The sequence below is a fragment of the Rhincodon typus genome, chromosome 10, assembly GCF_021869965.1.
Source record: "Rhincodon typus isolate 14 chromosome 10, sRhiTyp1.1, whole genome shotgun sequence".
Taxonomy (NCBI): Eukaryota; Metazoa; Chordata; class Chondrichthyes; order Orectolobiformes; family Rhincodontidae; genus Rhincodon; species Rhincodon typus.
In genome coordinates this window covers 19,669,110-19,691,710 of record NC_063341.1, presented here as the reverse complement: position 1 = coordinate 19,691,710, position 22,601 = coordinate 19,669,110, and the positions used below count along the sequence as shown (strand labels likewise).

The 22,601-nt window shown below is 39.2% G+C and overlaps 1 protein-coding gene across 6 annotated transcripts in view; it reads right to left on the bottom strand.

Annotated features, from left to right (window-relative positions):
* nr5a2 (nuclear receptor subfamily 5, group A, member 2) overlaps positions 1-22,601 on the bottom strand; it is a 176,009-nt gene that overhangs the window by 61,787 nt on the left and 91,621 nt on the right. For all 6 annotated transcript variants that reach the window (XM_048602299.1, XM_048602298.1, XM_048602301.1 and 3 more), the window contains one exon: positions 7,853-7,972. In XM_048602299.1, coding sequence (XP_048458256.1) covers positions 7,853-7,972 — 120 coding nt within the window. The remainder of the gene's footprint in view (positions 1-7,852; positions 7,973-22,601) is intronic.

Below are 22,601 nucleotides of genomic sequence, written 5' to 3'. Positions count from 1 at the left end.
ATCTGCAGTTCCTACTATCTCTGTAAATACAATGAGATAGGTAAGATCAGAAGTATTTTGATTTGCACAAGGATTTTTAGCCAGCTTCTGCTGGTAATTCACCCTAAATCAGTGCAACAGATTGAGCTACTTCCTGTGTAAATGACATTTGGTGCAACTTGAGTTTCTGCTGTCTTGTGTGGAGGTTTAAAAGATATCAAGCTGCATGACAGCCCAGCCTCAGACTGACTTAACCACCTCACGGATTATCCACAAATCACACCTCTTTGTGGGACTTTGAGAAGGTTTTTAAAATTAAGCTATGTTTCTTGGGGCTGAAGGGGCAATAAATTACATTGAAACTGAAACCAGGCACAGAGATTGTGGTTTCAATCTGCAATACATGCACCACGACAAGTTCATGATGCCTGCTCTTTTACATTTTTGTAGCATGCGGCTAACACTGGCTGCACGCTATTTCATATCAGGATTCTTTTTGCAGGGGGACATTATTGTGAGTGGCTAGCTCGCAGCTTACAACTGTTTAAACCTCGCTAGCATCTCTTATACAGGAACTACATGGAAATCAGCAGAGGCACCTTTGTGCAATGAGTCTGTTCAGGGAATGTTGATTAATGGCACAACAAGTGAGAGTGCAAGTTCTAAGGTTTTCAGATGGTGTACTGGAGGCTATGGTAAAGCAGGTGCAAAGTACTCACAGAAGGCCAGAGGGCTGGATCATCCCACACAGTCAATAGATAGTCAACCTAGACAGCCATGACAGTCAAAGTCAGGAGTAAAGCCCCAAGGACTTGGATGCAATTTTAGGAAAGGTTAAATGACCTCGCAGAGTGATCAAGGTTAGTGAATGCATCTTCAAATTTCAAATCCCATCAGCTGCACCACAGGCCTCACTGTACTGTTCATTGTACCTCACCCCCCATAACTCACCTGCCAAATAGCCTATACAAGTCAGGAGTCACACCTCACTCTTGTTCATTTGTCCATGCACCTTCACACACTCGGTTACAGCTGAAAGCTTCCTACCTACTTTCCAACTACTTGTACGGCTCTGCACTCGGTAGGCACACCAAAGGCAGGTGAGGAAAAGAATGCAGCAAGGTGGTTTGCACCTGGATTACTGATGCACAAGCTCTTGGCTCAAATATTCAAAATACATGTGGATAATTCAAACTTGCTTTAACTTTGAATGTATTCAAAGCGAAGAGCTATCTAATGAAACACTATTCTCATTGTGTTTTGAAATCTTACATAGCAATGAACAGCAGTCTCTTATGTTCTTGTATTTTACTAAATAAGATCCACTTCAGCAGGGATTTTTTTTTAATAATTCAGCAAAGAGGTCCTTCTTTATACATAAGCCTGATTACCAAACCTAAATATCTGTGTGTCTGGGGACTAATGACAGCCAAAGCAAATCCTGCCTTCACCCAATATCTTGCATGTTGTCCCACTCTTTTTTTCTCTCTCACACAAATACCTAAACATGTTATGCAAGAACCTATTGGATAGAAATCAGGATTGTTGTTGGTTGTCGTTCTCAGCCATTCTTTCATGGAATTAATTAAGACAATGTTTGGTCACAACATAACGCCCTCCCGTTGGTACGTTTGGTGGTGGTGGGGATTTATTCAGGTGGGAGGGTGCCCAGTGGGAACTCTGCCATGTTCCCAACCTCCGTCATCATTAAGTCAATGAAATGAAGACCCATTGATGACATTCTTGCCCCATCAATTGAGGCTTTAAAGTTCAGCAATTGATGCACATTTAAGAGCCTGATCCTGCCATCCCTGAAATTAACCCAGAACTTGGTATTCAATGTGCTGGGTTGTTTTTGGCTGCTAGGTCCCTTGTTCAAAGCACTTTGAACCAACCTCCCTTTGAGTCCCGCGCCATGAACCACCCTCCTCCCATGATCACTCTGCTCGGGCCTGGGATTCAGGAATGACACTGAGCGTGGGATGGCTGTTGTACTGGCAGCAGCCACTGCCTCCCTGGTGGCACTGTTGTTAAACAGAGCTTCCAAACTGGCTGGCAGCGCGAAATGGATGTGACTTCTGCTTTGGGGTTCTCAATCCAGGGGTAGGTCCGGCACTGTTCACTTAAATGCATGAGTGACACTTAATACGGGGTGGGGGGAGGTGCATTCCAAAATAATGTAGGGCTCTTATTGACTCTCTATTTGGTAGGGGAAACACCCATAATTTCCATTATATACCACCCCTTGAATCTCTCCCATCCACTACAAATGCCAATTATCAGATGCTGTTTGAGGTGAATGGTCAAAGCTGGGAATTTAACTGAGGTGCTAAAGGCACAATTACGTACTTGAAGAACCTGAAATTTTAAAATCTATTTGTTTATGAGATGTGACATTTCTAGCAAGGCTGGCATTTATTATTCATCCCTGATCATACCATCATCTTCTTGAACCTCTGGAACATCCACAATATTGTGAGGTAGAGAGTTTCAGGATTTTGTACTTTCAAGTCAGAACAGATGTGTCCTGGAGAGGATGTTAGCTTTTTATTAGAACACTGTTTTTGGTGAAAAAGCTTTGCTAATTCATTCGAGGATAAAATATTTGGGTTCAGGTCCCACCTGCTCCAGAGGTGAGTAATAGCAACTCTGAACAGGTTGATTAGAAAATGTCTAAAATATCAGTGATTAGCAGTGATGTAAAAAGTGACTGAATGAATGAAAGTATGCACTCTGCTCAAGGAATAAACCCATTAGACATATTTCGATTACAGGTTAACTTTAAAGTTGTGCTGACTTTTATTGATGATGATCATTAAAAATCAAAAACAACTTAATCTATTTGAAAGCTGTGAATTTAATCTCTTGTCCTGCAACATGTTAAGACTGAAGCTTCAAAGCTTTTAAAACCTTTAGGCTTTTCTGAAGAAGCATCAAAGCATCAGGCCTTAATTATAAATAGCCTGCTGTTAGGATACCAATCAAAACACAAACAATAGTCTGCAAGTAGGTAATGCAATAAGACAAAAAAATGTTATTCCTTTTCTTTAGCCTGTGGCTGCTTTCTTTATGTCACACACGATATATCAAACCTATCATGTTATGTGCAGGCTAGATAACGAACAAAAGCCCACAGAAAATATAGCATCAATGATGCAGAGAACTTCTTCAAGAACTATTGATTAAGTAACAAAGGAACATACCTCTCACGGTCAGTAATTTAAGCTACCGCATCCTTTAATTACTTTAAAGAGTAGTGTGCCAGTCACATTTTGGAGGCTGATGTTTTATGTTCTGTAGATACGGGGGACTGCCTTGTAGAATTTTGATCAAAATAACCACTGCGAGCTTAGGGACTGATCAGAAAGAAGTATGGCTTGACAGCAATATGTTTTTGAGCTTAAGACAAACCTATAGCGCTTGTGAGTATTTTTATGTACATACTGGATTAAATTTCACATTAGATTTCCACATGGTGTGACTTGTGTCCTCATACAATTGACCTCTACTTTATGCTTCCAAGCTCTGTGATCAGTGAGACCACAGGGGTGGAACAGTGAAGTCCGTGTCAGTATACAAACCATAAGCAGTCACACTGGGAAGGTAGATTTATAAAATGGACTGAGTTTGGAAATTCCATTTTGTAAAACGGTTAAGCTTTTACAGTGCTTAAGCACAGAGGGAACAAAAGGTATCATACAGCACTGCACCTTCAATAAGACACTGGCCCAGCAGATTAGAATTGCAGCTATTAAGGAAAAGGGTATAAAGACTTATCACTTATACACTTTATGAAGACTTAATTTCATCAATGTGCATAATAGTCCATTATTGTTACTTGGAAGGAAAAGGTAGCTAGTGTAGGACAGTGACTTTTCCCTTGGACATTTGTTACAATAGCAGTTTTAGGCTGAATGTTAATTTTTTTTGGCTGAGTGCAAACTGCATTAAGCTTTTTGGAGGCACTTTCCGTGCAAGTCTTGGCAAGATTTCTTACTATTTCTCAACAAATACACTTCATTAACTACCTATCCTGCCTCTATGGCATCTCACATGTCCAAGAACAGCTGTGGAGAGAATTCATTTGTCCCAGAAGAAAATAAATTTTCTTTTTTTCACGTGAATTTAGCACTTTAAGAATATTATCACTTCAAGAAGCCAGTAAGTGAACAGTTGAAGCCTGAAAGCCAACAGGTAGCAGCATTCACCAGAATAGAGGTTAAATCATAACTCCATAAGAGAAATTTCACCTCAAAGCCAGTAAGTGGTGCAGGTTAAACAGTGTGAGCTAGCAAAAAGGGTACCAGCTAGCCAGAATGGAAAGAGACAGAGATCTTAGAGAAGAAGGTTCTGTGGAAGTAACTGGGAGCTCCTGAAGATAAGGAGGATAACACGTTACTATAACAATGGAAAGTGTAGGCTGTGAAGGAAAGAAAAAGTAACGCTAAGTCCCCTTTGTAATGAGCAATGTCACTGTTGCAAGGAGGCTCCATGAGGCACAGTGACAGAAGATGGGGCAAAGGCTAGAGATGTAATTTATATTAAGGCCTCAGTATCAGAAAAGTTGTGCAGTTTACTTAAGGTGACAGAGGAGCAAACTTAAAAGATTTGAAGAAAGAGTCATAATTTAAACTGCAATAGAGAGATTTGGATTAAATAACACAGTGCACACGTAATCACTCCCAAGTATAAAGACATGCTACCATTAACAGTGCAAAACAAACAGCGTACAAATGTTGCAAATGATTATGCAGTTCACAATCAATGCCCTTCACTTTTGAACCTGCACGTAGGTCTTAGCCTCAACAACTTTGCCATAGTGGAAGGAATTTGACTTTTCAGAAACCAACAGTTGTCAACCAACCAGCAAAGCTGCAGCCAGTAGAAGGTTTCATTGGGCTTCCGAGGCTCAACGCAGAATTCAAAAAAACATTGAAATTACCTATCTTGTGTTGGCATATCAGAACTGTTTCATACTATCAACAGGAAGGATGCCTACAGCTTTATAGGACCCGTGAATGTTTTCCATTCCTATTATCACTGAAGAACCTTGCAATCCACTGTCTATTAAAAGAGAATTGTCAGTGCCAGTGTCAAGGGTAATAGTGAGTGAGAAGCAAGCTTCGAGCAAAATGACTGGGTGCGTGAAAGTGTGTAGTTCACCAGAAAGACAATTAACGAGGATGAACAAAGACATCCAACCTAATTATCAAGCTTAAATAGAAATCCTTTTGAATTCAGATGTATTGACAGATTGGCGGTAAAGACTTGCTTGAAAAAATGGAGATGAGCAGCACAGAACTCCATGGAAGCCAAACCAATGTTCCCAAACTAAGGACAGAGTTAAAACAAGTAAATTGCCTGGTCTGAACAATGAAAATGCTGCAAAAAAAAAGAGAGAATACCTTTTCAAATCAAAAAGCAATTACCTTGTCTAGAAACCCAGAACACTACATGGACGAAAGCATGTGCTTCAACAGAGTGGCTGTCTTCTATGATGGACATTCGTGAGATTTAAGGTCCTCAAGATTATGTTATGAGGCAACTATTTGAGTCAGCAGGGAAGAGTTTACCTGTGAAGGGAAATCAGGAGATTAAAGGTCCTCCAACTAAGTTGATGGGCCAAACACTGGGCTAAACAGGAATGAATGATATCCTTCATGAAGCATACCAAGAGATAAAAGATCCTCCAGTGGAGAAATGAGCTACAGAGGTTCAGATTAAAAGGTGAACTGTCCTCAAGTCCTATCAAGTCAGAAGTCAATACTTTCTGGAAGAACTCTGTAACCTTATGAACACCTGCATTTCTGAAGTCAGAGCCTTGCAGGAAGAGAGGGTTGCGGTAAATATAAAAGTAACTACATACAAAAATGTACAATAGAGAAAAACGCTTGTGGGGAAAGACTGTGCAAGAAATTGTTTTGAAAGAGTTAATGCTGAGTTGTTCCACCCAACCTGATGTTGTCACAAAGTCTTACTCGGAGAATCAATTAGTTTTCTCTGAGGTCCCAATGGAGACAGGCTGACATATTATTGCTCCCGATAATTGTGATTATGACAAATTAGTTAGTGTCATTATTCCCATTTCTTCCGTGCAATGATCTGCACCACGTTATGTAACACATGTAACTCTTTTGTTAAAACTCTCATGTAGCTTATCCTTTGATAATTAGCCAGGCACTAAGACTCAGCATAGAAAGGAAGTTCAATGGCAAAGAACAACTCTTACCACAAGCTCCTTAGTACCCAGAGTTCATTACAACATCCTTTCCTGTGCCCCAGATTAGGTGACTGCATATCCAGCTATCTGCACCTGTGGCACTTGAATTTCTGCCCCAAATCCCCTATTTAAACTCCCCGTTTTGACCAAGTCTTTTTTTTGCCATCATTCCTGCTATCTTCTTACTTAGGGAAAAATCCATTTGTGTATGAATTATGCTTCTATGAAGCATCTTGGGTCATTTATCTATCTTGACCGTGCTCTATAAATCTCAGCTATGTTGATGAAATGTTACAGAGAATGCATTTTGCCTATAGCTAATTTAAAATGACAGGATGGCTGAAGCACCCTGGGCTTGTGATTACCTCTTTACAGTTGTTCATTTATCTTCATCACATTTTTGGGCTCCTTAGCTTGGCCAAATAATTTCTACTGCTCATATTGTTAGCAGAGAAGCAGGACATAGAAAATGAACAATGATGAGCAATAATTACTATTAATGTAGGTGAAAGAAGAAACCATCATTTATTGGACAGTTTAAAATTCAAGGCAGATTTATTGGAATTTGAAGAGCCATTAAAATTTTAGGTACGCATTCCCGCAAAACCCGAGAGCTAGTGAGATGTCTTCCACTGCAATGCTTAAGAGTAATATCAAATTCCTGTTTACTTTTTTTAAGTGAAGTAAATAAAAAATGGAGCTGCAAATAAAAACTAAATTCTTTGGTAGAAATTTCTGAAACAATAGAACATAAATCAGAGGTTAAAAGGAAATTTATACAATTTCATATCATCAACTTTATGAAATATAATCATTCAGAAGAACATCAAATTACTTAATGAATCTGTTCATTACACTTCTAAAATGCTTACCAGTTTATATCTCATTCCCATCAAAATAAAAAGAATAGATTTTTCATTAATGAAAGCTATCCATAACTCCTCATTTTCAGTATGGGCATCATCAGAAAAATCAACATTTACTGTCCGATATTAATTTCCTCAGATGGGAATGATGGCCCAGCTTCTTCAAACATTGGTAGCAGTTTGAGGCAACCGAGTAGCTAGTTAGGTCATGTGGGAGGGCAGTTAAGAATCAACTTCACCAAGATAGGCCTGGAGTCACAAATAGGCAAGTCTGGTAAGGAGAAGCGAACATGTTGTCTGAAGAACACTGGTGGACCGGTTATGTTTTCATAACAATCCAAGCATCTCCTGGCCAATTTATTTTATTGGTAAGTTTTGTTATTTCCAAGCATTTTAAAACTGAATTCCGATTCTCAAAATGGCATTAAACAGTCTTTCCTCTGGAGTACATTGGTCCAGTAACCTAACCACTACCATTCCTGCTGGAAAGGGTTAAAATTGAACGGATTCTTACCAACAAGAAAAAAATTAGGATTACATGATGGTGAATATTTCTCTATTGGGAGATATTGATTTTAGCTTTCTGACTACAGTGTCCAAAACAAACAGTGGACACACCCTCCCACAGTGTTTAAAACTAATATTGGACATATTTGGAGGAAAGCAAAATTGAATCATAGTGTATTCTCATTGACCCTAAGTGAAATATTATAAACGGGTCAGAGAATGGTAATTGTTCCCTACACTTTCTTTGCAGTCAAGAAAGACTCTGGAATTGTGCACTCACCTGTTGCCCAGTAACAAGGAGGATTGCACCCTCTTTCCAATGTGCCACTTGCCTATAAATGTGATCCAAAATTAAGAGCTCACTCCAACAGTTCTGAAGAAGTTTCATTTGGTCATCAACCTGCCAAACACAAAAATACACTTGATCAGTGCTCAACTGTTAAAATATTCAATATCGTGACAGAGGAGTTCCAATAGCCTCAGCATCTCTCCAGCTATATTAAAGCTGATACAGGTACAAAGACAGATTCAAACTCTGAAAATTTCTTAGTGTTAGATTGAATTGAAAGGAAAAGCACTATCCTGGACTAAATAACTTAGAAAATTAATTAAATATCTGAATACAATAGTTTTCACCCCAAAAGAGAAATGAAAATATTCTGTAATAATATGGCATCAATAGTTTTGGGTATATTTTAATAACTGTGCTGTCCTCACCTTAAGTTTTTCAGTGGAATATTGATAACTGCAGTATGTAACTCATAACAGCTGACAGATGATCAATAAAGCTGAACTGAAATATATATTCAAACATGTGGCTGGTTATTGGGCTCAGATGCAATTGAGGGATAGTACAGTTTCAGAATTTCAGGGTCTTGTGTATTACAATCAGTGTCCATCATGATATGAAGATTTCATGCAAATGAATGAAATGTCATTCTCAGAAAAGAGTGAAAGCCTAATGCCAGCTGCCAGACAAGGTAAAAGTGCAACTGTGCAAAGGATCCATGTACTAATGGTCACCTCCTTTCGCCTGTTGCCCATTCTCCTCCACATATTGGTGACCCCCTCTCCATTTTTGTAGATTCCTTGTCAGTGCAGTTCACTTCCTCTCCTTCCACACTTTGTCAGCTTATTTCTAATATGGTGATCACTACTTGCTATATGATCAGAACAATACAGAAAAATGGAATGGAGGTATAGATCTGCCTGAGTAGGGGAATTAATTTCAAAAATAAAGCAGAAATTCAATATTTTTAGCATATTATTTCCAAAGGTACAAATAATAAATAGCCATTGGGCATTTATACTGCATTTGTTTTAAATAAAATATATCTATAAATACTTAATTTCTTGAGATTCGGCTGTGGAGGGCTCCAGTAACTGTATCATTTCAGATCACAAGAATCTGTATGTATTGGAGAAATATATCAAACTTTCACAAATGGGGAGTTACCTTGAATGCTGCAGGAAAAGGACTTGCAACATTTGCCCTATTATTTTCTTGGAATTTGTCACTTGCCAGTATTGTCACAATGTAAAAAAAAGTCTTTTCTGATCTTCCAAACATCTGTCTGTGTCTCTCTGTATTGGGGAAGGTGAGAAATGAACAAACTGGCTAAATTACATGTATCAACTTTAATGGGAGCTGTTTTTCCACTGTTTAAATGGATTACATCAGAGGATTTGGGAGACGAATGTCTACCCAGGTGATAGAAACACTGATCACTGAACATTGTTAAATTGATTATATTTCCACCAATGGCTATTTTAAACTATCCTATCAGCAGGGTTTTACAAAAAAGGTTGTTGCAGTTTGGTTGTGTGTTGAAAGTACATACATGTTTGGTCTGGTAGCTCAGAACCCATCCTGTTCCTGTGAAACATTGCTTGGCTGACAGACATTTCACAGAAATGTTTCATAGTGGGTTATTCAGGGTGGATAATGCCTGTCTATCTTTCTTTACACCAGCCAAAGGAAGAGACAAATTCAACTGTAAGTAAAGTATTCACTCCGAGTTGGCAAAGAATAAGAAAGCACTTCCTAGGAATTAAGTTCTCAATAAAATAATATTTTTCAAGCATGTATAATCCAAAGCACTAAAATTGCTAAAGGAAGTTGGTAAAGTCTTCTTATTTTTATTTTCTGGGAGATAGATTGTGACTTAAGTAAATATTATAATTTAGCTAAATTATCTATTTCTCTTAATCTTGCTTACATAGATGTAACCTCTTAATACTGATCCGTTACTGTCAGTCTGAGACTTTTAATCCATTGGTCTATTCTCTTCTGACCATCAGTGTAGTCAGAAGTGTATTATTTTCAATACAGTGTTTGTCAGGAAAAAGACTTCATTGTTCACCCTGTGATGTGCTATCAGCAAATATTGTTCTTAATATTGCTTTTCAGTTCAAAGGAGCTGAGACTTTTCAATGAGAGCAAATGGTTATATTAAGCAATGAGGAAATATTAGCTGGAAAGAGCCATAACCATTGCACATTGCGTTTAATAATATATTTATTACATCTTGTTTATTAACAGCTTCAGGAGGCCACACCCCACTTCCCCCATCCGTATGATGACTGCCCCAAATTAGTAGTCCACCCAACCTGGTAGCCAGTTTACCATGATTTTCCCATTCAGGAAACTCGTCACCTTTCTTGGCCTCTGTGGAAGGAGATGATCAGGAAGGTGGTGGAATGAGGCTCTTAAGTGGCCATTAATTAACCACTTATGAACCTTAGTGGCTGGAGAGTTAAGAAGATCCCAGATGGATGTTCTCATCTAGCACTTAGTTGCTGAGGTGATATGAACAGGGAGAATTTCAATCCAGGGTCAACCTATCCACTTCTTTTCCCTTCCTGTCACTTCTCTCACCACCTTCAGGGAGGGGAAAATAGCAACAGAAAGTGCTGGAGAAACTCAGCAGGTTCTGCAGCATCTGTGGAAAGAAAGCAGAGTTAATGTTTCAAGTTCAGTGACTTCCCACAGATGCTGCCAGACCTGTTGAATTTCTCCAGCAATTTCTGCTTTTGTTTCACATCTCCAAAATCTGTATTTCTTGGTTTGATTTTCGGGGAAAATATCACCCTGTGATTTTATTTGCTTTTTCTTGTCTCATTTGGTAATGTTTCTAAATCAAAGGTGAAGTCACCATAGGACTGCTTTCTCAATAGAACATGATGACTAGTGGTCAGTTTAACCGGAGGGTAACCATGTCTCAGGTAAGAGCCATGGTTGAGAAGATGGGACCTTCACAGTGACTTCAGCCAGTATTGGAATGGAACTGGTGCTGCTGGCATCAACAACCAGGTGCCCAGCCAAATGGACTAACCAACTCCCTTTGTTTCTAAGTGTATCATATTCTGTTGGTATTTATTTATAGTGTAAACAAAATGCTAAATACATTGATCCACCACAACTTCACAACACTGCATTCTATCAGTTCAATATCTTAAACCTGGACTTCCAGTGTTTCCCAGTCAAGAATGATCAAAATTACACTAAGCAATTTATTAAAATGTAGTGATGTGTCGTGCAAATCAACTCAGTTCAAATTTTGATAATTACAACAGTTAAGCTTTCTTTTATAGTCTAGTTGCCAAGATCACTTCTTTTTGTGTTACATCAAAGGTATGAAAGAAACATTAATTGTTTCATTACAATTGATTGCTGGAGATTTGAACTTTGTGATTTTGCATTCCCCACATTGTTGTATTTTAAATTCTGCCACAGAATACCGTGGTGGGACACTTTATAGGAATCAACAGCATAAAGGGAGTACTTAGAATCATAGAATCCCTGCAGTGTGGAGGCAGGCCATTTGGCCCATCAAGTCCACATTAACACTCTGAAGAGCATCCCACCCAGACCCAACCCCACAATCCTGCATTTCCCATGGTTAATCCATCTAGGCTGCACATCCCTGGACACTATGTGCAATTTAGCATGACCAATCCACCTAACCTGCACATCTTTGGGTAGTGGGAAGAAACCGGAGCACACGGAGGAAATCCACGCAGACACGGGGAGAATGTGCAAACTCCACACAGTCACCAGAGGGTGGAAATCAGATCATCAGGCAATGATCCAATTTTTGTTTGAAAGTCACAGTTAAAACTGTCTTGATCAAACCTTCAAGCAGTGCAGTCCAGACATAGTCCATCGCTGTCGCCTCATGTCCCCATTGTTTCTTTTGCCAGTCACCTTCAACCTGTGTCCACTGTTTCTCAATCTTTTCCACCAATTGAAACAGTTTTTCCTGTCTGGTCTTCCAGACTGTGCATGATTTTGAATATACCTACCAAATCTCCTCTCAAGCTTCTGAGGAGAACACTCCCAACTTCTCCAGTCTATTGACATAACTTGCGTCCCTCGTTCCTGAAACAATTGTCATGAATCTTTGATACATCCACATTAATGTCTTCAAATCCTTCCCACAGCATATGTCCAAAACTGGATACAATAATCCAGCTGCGGCCAAACTATTATTGTACGGAGGTGTATCATAGCTCCCTGGCCTTTGTTCTTTCTGACCGTATTTGTAAAGATCATGCATTTTTTTTAAAACCTCTCTCTCTCAACCCATCCTGCCATCTTCAATGTTTTGGGCAGATGTACTCCCAAATCCTTCTACCCTTTAATTACAGCCAGCCCATCAAATCCCTCCTCCTTACCAATGTTAAACCTTTAAAGGGTCTTGACTATCTCCTCTTTTGACATGGCAACAGCTTCTTCTTTGGTAAAGATGAATACGTATTAATCTTTTAGTACTTCTGCCCCTGCCTCCATGTATAGATTCTCTATTAGATCAGTCATTAGCCCCACTTCTTTTACCACCTTTATACCATGTTTATGTCATGTGGTTGCCATTTCACACTAAACTCATTGTTATGATGGAAGGAAATTAGCAATTTGTATGTAATAAATAATAAAAAGTCTTCCTGATATCCAACCAGTTTCTAATTCATTCCTCAGAACGTTACATTTTTCATAATAATGACCAGAATTTCTTTTAAACACAGATCACTTCACACCATGTAAAACTGAACCATATTTAATTAGAGACTTTAAAACCCAGAGGGGGTTGAAATTTGTTCACATCACTCTGCTTCCAGCAACTCTGTTAGATTCGAAGGAGAAGGCAGCATTATGGACCACTAAAATTTCCCAGGATGTTGCTGGGACTGGGAGGTATTGAGTTATTAAGAGAGGCTGGATAGGTTGAGACTTTTTTCCCCTGGAGCGTAGGAGGTTGAGGGTGACCTGACAGAGGTTTATAAAATCATGAGGGGCATTGATAATAATGAACAACAAAGATCTTTTTCCCCAGGGCAGGGGAATCCTAAACTAGAGGGCATAAGTTTAAGGCGAGGGGCAACATTTTCACTCAGAGGGAGTGCCTATTTGGAATGAACTGCCAGAGGCAGTGGTAGGGCTTCACCTGACGAAGCAGCAGTGTTCCGAAAGCTTGTGATTTCAAATAAACCTGTTGGACTATAACCTGGTGTTGTGTGACTTCTGACTTTGTCCACCCAAGTCCAACACCGGCACCTCCACATCATGGTAGATGCAGTTTCAGTTATAATATTAAAAAGACATTTGGACAGGTACATGAGTAGGGAAGGTGCAGAGCGGTATGAGCCAAACACAGGCAAATGGGACTAATTTAGTTTGAGAAACCTGGTCGGCATGGACAACATGGACTAAAGGGTCTGTTTCCGTGCTGTATGGCTGTAAGACTCTATGTTTTTCAATAACTGTATTTAGATTCAGAGGACTGCAAAAATGACAATGGACAAAGATCGGAGATAAAGTAGGGTGTTTTAGTTCAATAATATAATGAAAATAGCTTTACAGTTTTCCAAGCCTTGATCCTTCAGACATCAATTTTATAATTGTGTCAAAGGCAGTCAGAAAGCTAAAGGAAAAATCCCAGTGAGTCTTGGACAAGTATACCAGTTACTATAATTAGTAAGAAGCAATTACCTAGAAAAGAGAACAATCATGTTTTGGATAATTCTGCTTCAGATATGAGTAGTGTATACGTGTTTTCAAAAATAGAAGGAAACAGGAATAATGTGTTTTTGCAAGGAGGACCTAAGTTCAAAGAATTCAGTGCAACCTTGGTGCCGTTGCCAAGCAAATTGCATTATTCCTCTCTGAGTCACAGATGGCACAAAAGACAACCACAGCCTGTGTATTGTCCACAGATAAGAAGGTGGTGAGATACGTTTGTATTGCATTTTGTTTCAAATCGCAATGATGCATACGGACTAATTTGAGATATAACCAGAATCTTCAATTTGCAATTTTAAAGAACTTTCTGATTTAAAAACAAAAAAAAAATCTTCATGATCTTAGTAGTCAATGTATTATGATAGAATTGTTAGTGGCATTTGAAAAGATAGAAGAAAAATATACATATTTTTCTGTCCTCCATTAAACTGGTTGAAGTCAAGGCAACAGTGGTCTTGATGGCAGAATGGAAAGCTGGGAGCAAACCCCAAGTCAACTGTTTCTTGTAGCCATGTCATGTAACTGTGTCCATCAGGTAATCAGTCGTGCTGATCACATGACTGCTGCTTCTTTAAAGGCGCAGTTCCTGCCAGCAGCGGTGAGAAGGGATACTTAAATGGCTTTACTTGGCTTCTTTTGACCTTTGGACAGAAAGATCGCTCTTGACCTTCCTTGCTGCTGAGTGAATTATTCTGTGATGAGATGGTGGTCTACACTCCAGCCTTCCATTCCAATTTTACCACCTCCTTACTTCACAAACGCCATGTGCCCCCACCACCTTCTTGCACATTAGGGTAAATTCTACCTCTTTTACGAAAAAATATTATTTGAATTGTGTTCAACATGCAACATGTGATCTGCATAGCTTTGAACATCACTTTGTTGAGGCCCCAGTGGAACTAAGTTTACTTGAGGCTGGCTAAACTTGCATTTAAGTCACCAATGGCATTGAAAGAATTAAATGGTTTATGTGGTTGCAATCATTCATGACAATCAACATGGTACCAGGACAAAGAGTGCTTTCTTTCAAAACCTAGCTTGCACAACCAGGCACAAAACTTGGCTGGTAAATTACGTGCTAAATCCAGCAATACGTTAAGGTTGATGTGTGTGTCTGTGTGAGCAAAAAGTCAAACAAGCTTTTCTTTGGTATGGCATGGGAAGACTTTGATCCAAACTCCATTATCCCTTTGTTCCCCAGTACTAACACCCCCCACCCACCCCATCCCCTTACTATAAAGCGAGAAATAGAATTTCTGTCAGGTCACGTTCAAGATTGTCATTGTAATTTTCACCTAAAGCAGTCAAGGCATTGTTTCATCTCAGTCTTAATGGTCCTTTGTACGTTGAGCGCAGTTTGAAATGAAGTGGCATTTTTAAAAATTTTGTGCCTTTTATCTTCCAGGGAATTATTACACTGCAGGATGAGACCACTAATGAGAAAAAGCAAGGTTGGATTTATTTTTCCTGATGGCAGGCATCAGATACTCCCAGTTCCGGTTAAGTACAGTAAAGGTCCTGCGCCTAGTTCTATTTCAAAGTCCGCTCCCAAAAATTAAGAAGTTAATGATTTAATTCAGTCTTCTGTGAAGAGAGCTCTGGTAGCCATTCATGAAAGAGACCAAGTTTTTGGTTTAAGTTAACGTCCCTTTTTACCCACGGATATAAATGGTGGCTGTTCCAGTATCTCAAGATCTCTAATTTGTCAGTGTTTCCTCTGACATGAGCTGCCTTGGTTAAAGTTATTAATTAAGTAATTTGCACACTTTGTGACAAGGTCTGTACAATCATTTATTATTAATTCTATTATTGAAACAAGTTATCTTAAGCAAGTAAGTCTGTAAGCCAAAATAAAATGCCTGGGGTGTCATTAAATATGAAGGAGTCAAAGCCTGAACAAGAGTGTTATTATTGCACACACTGCTCTTCCCACACCTCCTCACATTAGTTCATTCAAAGTATTACTGATAAATGAAAGTGATCAGCTAAGTCAGTAAACAGAGCAGAAGAAAAATCTCTCTAATATACATAGGCAAAATAACATCTGTGTTCCCCTTATCTCCACTGTGTAACCATCCTTTGTACATTCCGTGACATTCCACTAAAAACTATTTATCACTTTTCTTAAGAAAAGGGAAAATTGTAATATTCTCTCCACAGTGGAAGTAATTCTCACTGTGGTAAATCAAGGTGTACAGGCCATGTTAGCTGGCAATACTTATTCTTCAACCAACATCATAATAGAAACTCCGGTCATTATCAAGCTGTTGGTGAAAGTTTTGTTGCATGCAAATTGGTCACCATGGGCTGAATCTTACATATTTCTGGCTAAGTGCCAGTTGTGTCAGGTTATTTTTCTTTGAAGGTTAGTTGCCGCAAGGCCTAGAGAGCTTTTGTGCTATATCTAAACAAAAAACCTGCCTCGTTATCTATTACCTACCCTGCCCCTAATATTCCTGTCATCCTATTCTGGCCCCAGCTAACCACGTGGCATCGCCTGAAAATCTCCACCCTGCTGAGATATTCCAGAATTGACCGGCTTTCCTAGTGTCAGCACCATGTACTAAAGGCCGTTGCGTACACACACACACTGTCAGTCCAAAACGGAAATTTGTCTCCCTCCTTGACAGACAGAGACTTGGGTGCCCTGCTGCATGGTTTGGTGTAGATGTGAAACATCCTCTTCCCCTAAGACCAGCAGAGAAAGCCACGACACCAGACCACGCCAGCTGGTCAAAGCTTGCCACCCAGATCAGTGCAGTCTCAGTTGCTTGGAGGAATGCACAGCAAAGTTGGAAGAAATTCAATGAGCATCTTCACTCTGCAGATAAGTGCCATTACCTTCTCTCCAATACTTCACGCTCAGTCTATTTCTGCTTCTCTGTATCCACTTCCCACCAAGACTCAGGCTCTACCACTTTCACTCATGCCTGCAATATCTTCCCTCACTCGCTGCATGCCCTCTGCGCTCTGTTGCTCAGACACGTTCCCACCTCTTCTCCCTTCAGAGCTGCCTCTTTCTCAGTCATGGAGGAAAACGGACCCCAGATTCAAGATGATTGGTGGGTTGCCAAATATACAGCTCCTTATCAGGAGAGGATCCAGACTCTGACTGCCCAGAGAGGCTGACTGACTATGGCCAAGCCCACGGGCTGGTATTGGAGGCTGTCCTTGACTTACTTTATCAAGACCCCTGAGTGAAAGTTACCTCCCTTGACATGACTGAGGACCGCTAATATGACAGGCTTCCGGGCTTTGTGTCTGTGCTAATCGGCAAGGCATTACAGCAGTAGTGTGAGCTTGGTATCTCTGGCTGAGGGGCAAGAAGGCAGCACTGCTGTGAGCATCCAGGGTTGGCTCAAAAAGTGAGCGAGCGCTTAGACAGCAAGTGAGCAGCCTGGAAATGCAGCCTGGTCCAGTCAATGAGCAGGGCATGTGTCCCTGAATACATACTGTCCTTGCTGTAGCATTACAATGACAGTTACTGGTGCAGCCCAAGGTACGGCACTGAAGTGCAGAAGTGTCTTGTAAATGAATCTGAGATGTGCCATGAGGGATAAGGCAGTTGTTCAACATGGATCTCCTTCAGAATAAAACAGTGAGTTGAAGTCACCAGGTACATGCTCTTACTTACATGTCGACAATTCTCAAAGTCCAGCTTGATCTTTTCATTTGGTAAGATAGGAAGCTAAATAATAATGGAGTGAGTTGTGACATTAATGAGGCATTTAAATAAGCTATAATGCCTCTTCATTAATAACTCAGGCCCCTATGGCATTCCATTGCATATTTTCTTTTTGGGAACAATGGCTACTATTCTAAAAAAATTAATTGGCCATAAAGTAATTTGGGATGTCATGCCAAAAGCTCCTTCTTAAATGCAAGTCTTTTGTTTATCTGTTGACCCGCCATCATTCAGTTCGATAGACTTATGTAAAAGAAGAATGCATGGTCTCTATTCTTAGAGCTTTTGTGCCTTTAGTCATTGTTTAAGTCATACCGTGACTTCTGTGCTGATGTTCATTTTACAATCTGCTGCAGTGCAACTGAGCATTAACTCTGCTGGTACTGAATACTTCCTGCAGTTCAGAAATTTAACTTCAAATTAAGAACTGTGTTATCAAGAAACTCAGCTGGAGCAGCCAACTATCACAAAGATCTGAACTGGAGAGTTTTCTGGTCGTTTTTATCCAGTTCACCAGGGATTGCACTCTCCACATGATTGTTAGGGCTAGATTTGACAGATTTTGTAAGTTCTTGTCTCCATGCAGTCCTATAGGGTGGATGTACCATGTCCAAGCCATAGACTTTTAACATGCTAATGTTTGTAATCTTGCTGTTATGTGAATAATAAGTGTATATTTTTATTGTTGCATTTGTGTGATCAACTAAACAAAAAAGTTGTTCTTGGCTTCAATCCCTGAAATTTCACTTCAAAATGAAGAATAACCTTCTCATATTTGACAGTCTACTCAATATTCTGTATCATTGCATTTTCAAAAATATATTCTTGGGATAAGAGCATCATGAGTAGGTCCAGTGTTTATTGCCTATGCTTTGTTAGCTTTGAGAAGTTGGATATTTTTCTACTACAGGTGCACAGGTTATAAAAAAGGATTTGTATTTATAGTGTGCCTTCCGCGATGCTGAGCTGTCACAACACTTTACATCAAATGAAGTACTTTTGAAGTAAATGAAGTAGTTACTGTTGTAACATAGGAAGTACACAGGTGATGCAGACAATACTGTGTACTCTTTAACCTGTTTAAGTGCAACACAACCTTGTTGTCAAAACGTCACAAAATAATTATTATTTCCTTCCCCCACTAAGTGCTTATATCAGAAAACCATAAACATAGATTGACGACTAGAGTTTTTGACTCTGAAACACAAAAACCAACCACCTGCACTTAATGTAAGCACTCAAGATTCTAGGGGCCAGTGTCTGTATGTTCACATCCACAGGCTAAAATGAATGCTACTCATGAGCTTTGAATTGCTCAAGATCAACTTGAATCTCTACTTTGCAATGGGATAATTAACAAAAAAAAGTCTAGTAATAAATCATCTGCTGCTTTTGAAAAACTATGTTTAAACAACAAAACAAAATTCTCAAAAGTGACGATGATAAAGTAGTTCTCATGTAAATAGATGAAGGAGCCAATGTTCATGTTCCATGTGGATTCTGGAAAAGATGCCAAAGTGTCAAATATAAAGCTGATGAACACAAATCCCCACCTCCCCACTTGTTTAGGCTTTCAAGTACGGATATTAAGCACAGGATCAACTTAATTTAGAAACATGTATCCCAGTACATGTTTTGTTGCTGTCTTCACAGGATACAGAAATTTAGTTAGAGATGCTTCTGAGTTCAGCATATTTTGGATCTTTATCATTCCACTTTAAGCTGGACCATTTCTTTTAGTTAATTTTCACATGTCACTATAGGTTGGCAATCTCCTCAGAACTGCTCCTGTTCCACCTTTAAATCTATATTGGAAGTGTGGCAGAAATTCATGTATTTTCGATTCTGCAGGGATAGACTGGGAGCAACTCTTGAAGAAATTCAAATCTATAACTTACTAAAGCAGTAAAACAATCTAGGCAACAGGCCCATCCATTGTCATTGCCAATAAAGTTCCCTGAGCTGACGTTATAAATATAAATTGTTGTTCATGTCCTTCTCCCAGTTCTTGCCCAGGTCAAAGGGACTCAGCAAAATTACCACAATCAAGTACTTTTTTTATACTGGTGACACCCATAAGGTGTCTGAGAACTTGGAACAGCACAGCTATTGGTGAAATCCTTAGAGAATTTCTGAAGTAAATGTACTCAGGTTTTGATGAAATCCTGAGAAATCAAAGGTGAGACGGAACACACTGTTGTCCCAAACTCAATGTCAAAACTCAAGACCCTTCAGTATAGTGGGTAGATTTGTGTGCCAGGGAATATAAACCATCGAAATGAGGGGACCTATCACTATTGTACTAGTCTATAAAACATCCCTAATTTCAGAAAGCACTTCATTTTATAGCTCTGCTAACTGCTATGATTGCAATAAATTCAGACAGCAACGTTATGGCTTGCCATTACTCCTAACTCAATAGACATTGAACATGAGTAGGATTCCTATGTAAGCAGTTCTGCCATACATTTGCCTGTTTATCATGCAGTAACTAAATCCTTTGGGACTCAGAGACCAGTAACATTTGCTTTTGCATGACTCTTGCCAACTCGAAGATCTTAGTTAATTATCTTAAGACATTCCAACATTGACCATGTTCTTGGTTTGATGTTATGACTGTGATTAGTACAGTTATGCAATGTAGTCCTTCAGGTCAGTTAAGGGTCTACGTACAGCTCCTTGCTCCAGGGATAAGCAGTCGCCTGATATAGATCAACACAGCTGTCATGCTGCTGTAGTAATTGACTCCAAAGAAGTACATAAAGACATCAATAAAGTGTACTCCCATGGATCTCATCAAAGGATCAGAGGTGCAAAGTCGTGACTTCCCAAATAGTTGAACAACATTTAATCATATGTCCAACGAAGTATTTGACATGAAGAAATCTACTGAACAGACAAAATCACCCAAATATATCTGTGTTTAAACAGAATGCAACATTTCATTGGGAATCAAGAATTGGGGCACACAAACTTAAAACTGCAGCGGAGTTCATTTTGGTGGAAATAAAGGAAGCAAACTTTCATACAGTGGATAGGAGTAGGCGGGATCTGGAATCTCCCCCAAAAGACTGCCTATGTCAGACGACTGGAGCTCTCAAGACTGAGATCAATAAATTATCATCCATTAAAGGTATGATGCTAAAGTGTGTAAATGGGGTTATGGTACAGATCAGCTTTGATCTGATTCAATAGTGGAACACATTTGAGATGTTGAATAGACAACGCTGTGTCGATGTTCCTCGAACTGAACAATTGTTTTCAAAGGTCATGTAAAGTTACAAAAGCATTCTTAAAAGTCAAAAGTTTACTAATGGCATTAAGTGCGAATAACATGGTATTTTATTATAATTGTAAATTCATTTACTATTACCAACTGAAAAGCTAGTAATTGTGAACATTGGCAAAGTGCAATGGATTCTGCATTAAAGAACTGTGGTAAATTTTGAATCCATACAATACACAGTCATTAACAGGTAGGGGTAGTTTGCTTTTTCACTTCCTTTCACCTTTTGCTGGTCTTTAATTTTTCTTCTAATCTGCCCTATCCTGTAAATTTGGCAAGTCACATGGGCCAGTACATGCTGATATTGGAGCTGCATGATCATTTTACACTCCTTTAGTTTGGTCAGATTTCTCTTTGCTTATGGCTGACCTGGCCAACACTTTAAAGTAGAAATTCTGAATGGCAACTCCAAATGGAAAAGTCATTGGATAAAGAGTTAGATACAATGCTCCTGCTGGACTTCAGATTTTTGGTATTTTCTCTCTTGCTGTCCCAATAAAGATAAAAAGTGAAGCAAAACTACAGATTATAATTTCATTGATGATCAAGAAATGTTGATATTTGACCAAGTTAGGCTGTTTAATTTAGAGGGGAACTTGGAGTTATTGGTATTCCAACAAAACAGCTGTTTTTTCCTTCTGGATGGTCAATGGAACAAGGGTAGAAGATATTTTTAATAACCTTGGTGAGTTGCTGAAGAAGTGAATCATGTAGTTTGTACCTAACTGTTGGCACAGTGCATGTCGTAAAGAGTGGAGACCGAGCCCAGTCACAGGGGCAGCAATTGAATCCTATGATAGGGTTGAGCTTCTCGAGTGCTGTTGTAACCTCACCCATCCTTTTAAGTGATGAGTATTCTCACACACCCCAGACTGGTGTCATATCGATTGCAGATGGCTATTAAGGAGTAGGTCATGAGTCATTTATTGTGTGTTTACCAGAGTTCTACCTCGATCTTGCAGACAAATACTTAACTTCTTTTTTATTCATTCACAGAATAAAGGGAATTGCTGGCCAAGCTGGATTTATTGCCCATCCCTAATTTCCCAGAAGGCAGTTAAGAATCAACCACATTGCTGTGGGTTTGGAGTTACATGTAGACCAGACCAGGTAAGGACAGCAGTTACCTTCCCTCAAGAACATGAGTGAACCACATGGGTTTTTCCAACAATTGACAATGGTTTCATGGTCATCATTAGACACTTAATTCCAGGTTTTGTTTATAAATTTGAATTTTGCCATATTAGGTTTCAATGACTAGACTCCGAGTTCTGAATGCTATCTGCCTCTTACCATCCCAAGCTTTAATGTAACTCAAACCCCAAGCTGGGATTGCAAAAAAAAACTATGTCAGCCTTAAATATGTTCAACAGTGCAATATTCAAAGAATTTCAAAAATTCACAAAGCTTTTGAATGGAGAAATTTCTCTCTGACTTAATCTTAAACAATCATCTCCTCATCCTGACACGGTGCCCTTGTGCTCATCCTCAGTCAAAAAGCTTTCAACATCTATCCTCTCAACCCCTAAAAATCTTATATATTACAATGAGATCACCTCTCTTCCTCCGAAACTTAATTTGTTCTTACTTACAGCTTCATTTTACTACTCTTATAATCAGGCAACACACTCATCCCAGGGACTGATCTGGTGAATGTTCACTGTACTACCTCCAATGCAAGTGTATCTTTCCTTAAATATGGAAACCAACATTGCCCTTGGTGCTTTAGGTGAGGTCTCTGCAAAGGCCCAAACAATTGTAGTAAGATTTCCTAATTTGTTTTCTCCAATCCTCTTGCATTGAATACAAACATATTGTTTGCTTTCCCAATCGTTTTCTAGACCTGCATGCTAATGTTTGTCTTTCTTTTTAAGCATACATCCAAGTTCCTCTGAACATCAATATTTACAAGTTTCATGCTTTTTTAAAAAATATGCTACTTTTCTATTCTTTTGACCGAAGTGAATAACCTCACACTTTTCCCACATTATCTGCCACTTTGTTGCCCATTCACTTGGCCTGTTTTGCAGCCATGTTAC